The following is a 3,551-nucleotide window of genomic DNA, read 5'->3' on the forward strand; positions in this document are numbered from 1 at the left end:
AAAACTTCCGTAGTATTGAATGGAGATGATTTGGCTCACCGCACGGCTTTAAAAATTGAAATATCTTCAAATAACCCCGATATCCCCTATTACTTTGAAATTTCACATGTATATTCGCCCGGAGTGGAACGCAATCGATAAGAGCAGGACCAACCCTATCTTAAATTGCCGATACTATGGAAGTTTTTACACAAATACGAGTAAAATAAGTCATTTATTTTGCGTGCCAGTCGGGAATAGATGAGGATTTTCCCAAAAAGGTGTATAATAGAGAGAGTGGGGTAAAATGAGCTAAATTCACTGATTTCCAGCATCGTGCGGTGAATGACTCCCTTTTTATCTGAAACTGTAGAGATTTTTGCAGTTTGTGTCAAAAATTCATTCGAATCCATCCACTCCGAGCAGAGATATTGAATTTATTCGCGTTTTATACCTATTTTTTCCCACTGTGCATTGTTTTCCGCGTGCAAAAAACTTTCATTATTGTCCGTCTATGGCTCTCTGAAGTCAAGGCATGACTTCGCTTAGGTCATCATATTTTCCTAGGAATAGTTGTGCAAGACCTTTTCCCTGATACATGGTGGAATATGAGTTTATGAAGTCCACTGACATCCCACACAGGTGAAAAATGTGATAAGATTTCATCTACAGCTCAATGAACTCAAGGCCTGACTTTTGTCAGGCCATCCCGGGTACTCAGGAATCTAGTCGAGGAATTTACTTACTCCTGTTCGATGCAGTATTGGTTTCTGGAGCTAACCATTGTTTTCCGCGTGCAAATAACTCTCATTATTGTCCATCTATGGTTCTCTGCAGTCAAGGCATGACTTCGCTTGGGTCATCACATTTTCCTAGGAATAGTTGTGAGGGACCGTTTTATTGACACATGATCGAATATGAGTTTATGTAGTGAACAGAGGTTCTACATAGGTAAAACATGTGATTACAGTTGATCTACAGCTCAATGAACTCAAGGCCTGACTTCAGCCAGGCCATCCTGGGTACTCAGGAATCTAGTCGAGGCTTTTGCTTACTCCTGTTCGATGTAGTATTGGTTTCTGGAGCTAACCGTTGTTTTCCGCATGCAAATAGGTCTAATTGTAGTCTATCTACGGTTCTCTGTAGTCAAGGCATGACTTTAATCAGATCGTCCAAAATTTCTACAGTTCGTTGATGTCACAAACATTATACAGATGTTCAAGTATTGGTGCAAATAAGAGCGATAAAAATCGTTGAAAACAATCCTTGGTGATTATTTCGAGTGTTTATGTTTTGTAAGGACGGATTCGGACAATCCATCGAGATATTCAGGAAATATTAACAGTACTACAAGGACAACACATGTTCTATAGATGTCTCCGATTACCTATGGGGTCAATAAGGGAATAATATCTCGTGTTTAATTTCATTTGAGAACAACAAACGCAAATGTAGACTTGGATGGTTCAAAAATGTTGAATATCCCAAGAACTCAAAAGAAACCTATCGGAAAATCTCAAATTCGAACCTGTAGCAACATCAACTATCATTAGGCAGCGGAATGTGCAAACTCCCATTGAAATACTTCGTTAAGAAGAAAGTTATGGGGGTGCAAATTGTACTTGGCCTTTTTTTTACCCGACTTGACCCAGTGACCCACCGGCCTTACTCCGTCCAGAAGTCCAAGAAAATGTTGATCCCATATATTTCCAAAACTATAGTGTTGTGCGAGTTTGTGTTCAAAATTTGGTTAAATTCTGTTAAGAAATGGGCTGTTGACGATTTTTTGAACTTTTATTTTTTACCTGGGGTTCAACGGGTTAAAAAGTTATTACTCTGTATAATGTATACTATTAAGTACAAAGAAAGATCCTCGGCTCCGTAAAGCGTTATACGCGATTGATCCCCAAATAAATGAACTAGATAAAAAAAAATCTCTATCCCAGTGAAAGTATTATACTAGAGTGAAACAGTGGATTTCATAAGTTGAGTAAACAGAAAATATATTTCAGTATATCAAACTGCAATAGCATTTGCCTCTATTCGCATTCATACATTCTGTTCAGTTTGATAATGTCACTGTCACTCAAACGCGCACGTTGTCCAATCGTGACATTGGCAACCCTCGGGACGATAGTCGCGTTGCCATCGATACTGAAGGACACGGCCGGATAATGCAGCACACTACCATAATCGTACTCAACCTCGAATCCGGACACGAAACTGGCGTTGTACTTCTCAAAGTTGTGCGCGAACCGTTGCTCAATCTTCTCCCACACAATGGTGACGTACTCATCCCGGTCGGAGGCACTCTGCATGTGGAAGAATCCCAAGGCGTGCAGGAACTCGTGCATAATGGTTCCCAGCCGGAAGCACCCGCTTTCCAGCGTGTTGGGCGCCAGATTCAAGTCCTGCACCGTGCCGAGATAACCGACCTCCGAGTAGCATCCCACATCCTGCCCGAGAACTCGAATGTAGGCCGTCGCGTTTTCATCAGCTTCCACGAACCGAATGCACGACGCATTAGCGATGGTGTCCAGGCCCCGGCGGATGTAATCGACCTGCTCGGTAGCTGTTCAGGGAAACGGAGTTCTTGTTAAAGTGTATGAACATGGACATTCATGACTGTACACTTACTGAAATTGTCTGCGATGATTCGGTAGTGGACAGTGTTGTTCGGCCAGCGGTACTGAACATCGGTAAGCCCGTTGCGTTGCCCGGAAAGTGCTTGGCGTAGTTCCTTCGATAGGATCATGTCTCCTTCGAAGTTTCCGCTCTGTTGTTCGGCATCGTTCGGAATGGTGACCACCGGGAGTGCTAATATGCGATAGGCGCACACAGCCAGGACAAAGCAAATGCTGAACTTGTTCTGAAACAAAAATGGTAAATGTTTGAAATAACTAAATATCTTCGATGCGTCGCCGCCGTACTGACTTACCATTGTCTTACGTAGGATTTGCTCGCCACTGGTTTCAACTGCAAATGGCCACGATCTGTACCGGTTGGTTCGACTTTATATAGCACCTATTTATGTGAAGTGGCACTTAAGGTAGGTAGATTTAATTGATTTGAGAGAATTAGAAAATCTCGAGTGTCGCAAAAATCCAAGAATGTGGGCCTGTTGTTGTTGATTTACTTAATTGATGGCGTTTGAACGGGAAACACCGGCACTAGTATACAGGTATGTCTCGACGTAATTCCTTTTGCTTTAGGGAATCCCTTGCAAAGAAGGGGTTGTGGAGAACTGCTATACTTTCTGGCCCTTCATGCTTTACCATAGTAAGATGTTCGGATTCATTTGGAAGTTGGTAGGCAATGTTAGCTTCTATTATAAATTAGCCTAGATAGCTGTGTAGTGTCGCTAGCAGCAATAACGCATAACGCTTTTACTGTGCTAACCAAAACAATAATACAGCCTACCTTGTATTTTCTTTCACGAAGCTCATCGGCTACCATTCTTACTAACGGTTCATCGAGGCTTATCAAGGGTGGGATTATGAACATACTGTTTATTTGCTTAAGTACTTTGTATCTTCACTTCTGTCGGGATTATTCCGAAATTGGAATTATCG

General features: G+C 42.0%; 1 protein-coding gene across 1 annotated transcript; it reads right to left on the bottom strand.

The window, feature by feature from the left end:
* Nucleotides 1–1,956: 1,956 nt before the first annotated feature.
* LOC109424658 (zinc metalloproteinase nas-4) lies at nucleotides 1,957–3,071 on the bottom strand. Its single transcript, XM_019699828.3, has 3 exons — nucleotides 2,918–3,071; nucleotides 2,617–2,848; nucleotides 1,957–2,551 (listed from the first exon to the last, which is right to left on the bottom strand). The coding sequence occupies exons 1-3, from the start codon at nucleotides 2,918–2,920 to the stop codon at nucleotides 2,019–2,021; spliced, it is 768 nt and encodes a 255-aa protein (XP_019555373.3). The 5' UTR covers nucleotides 2,921–3,071; the 3' UTR covers nucleotides 1,957–2,018.
* Nucleotides 3,072–3,551: the final 480 nt, after the last annotated feature.

The sequence above is a fragment of the Aedes albopictus genome, chromosome 3 (genome assembly GCF_035046485.1).
Source record: "Aedes albopictus strain Foshan chromosome 3, AalbF5, whole genome shotgun sequence".
Lineage (NCBI taxonomy): Eukaryota > Metazoa > Arthropoda > Insecta > Diptera > Culicidae > Aedes > Aedes albopictus.

Bases quoted from the DNA above. Each gene is read 5' to 3' on its own strand.
- LOC109424658 (XM_019699828.3), bottom strand. The intron at 2,552-2,616 runs GTAAGTGTACAG...TTCCCTGAACAG, and splicing joins AATCATCGCAGACAATTTCA to CTACCGAGCAGGTCGATTAC.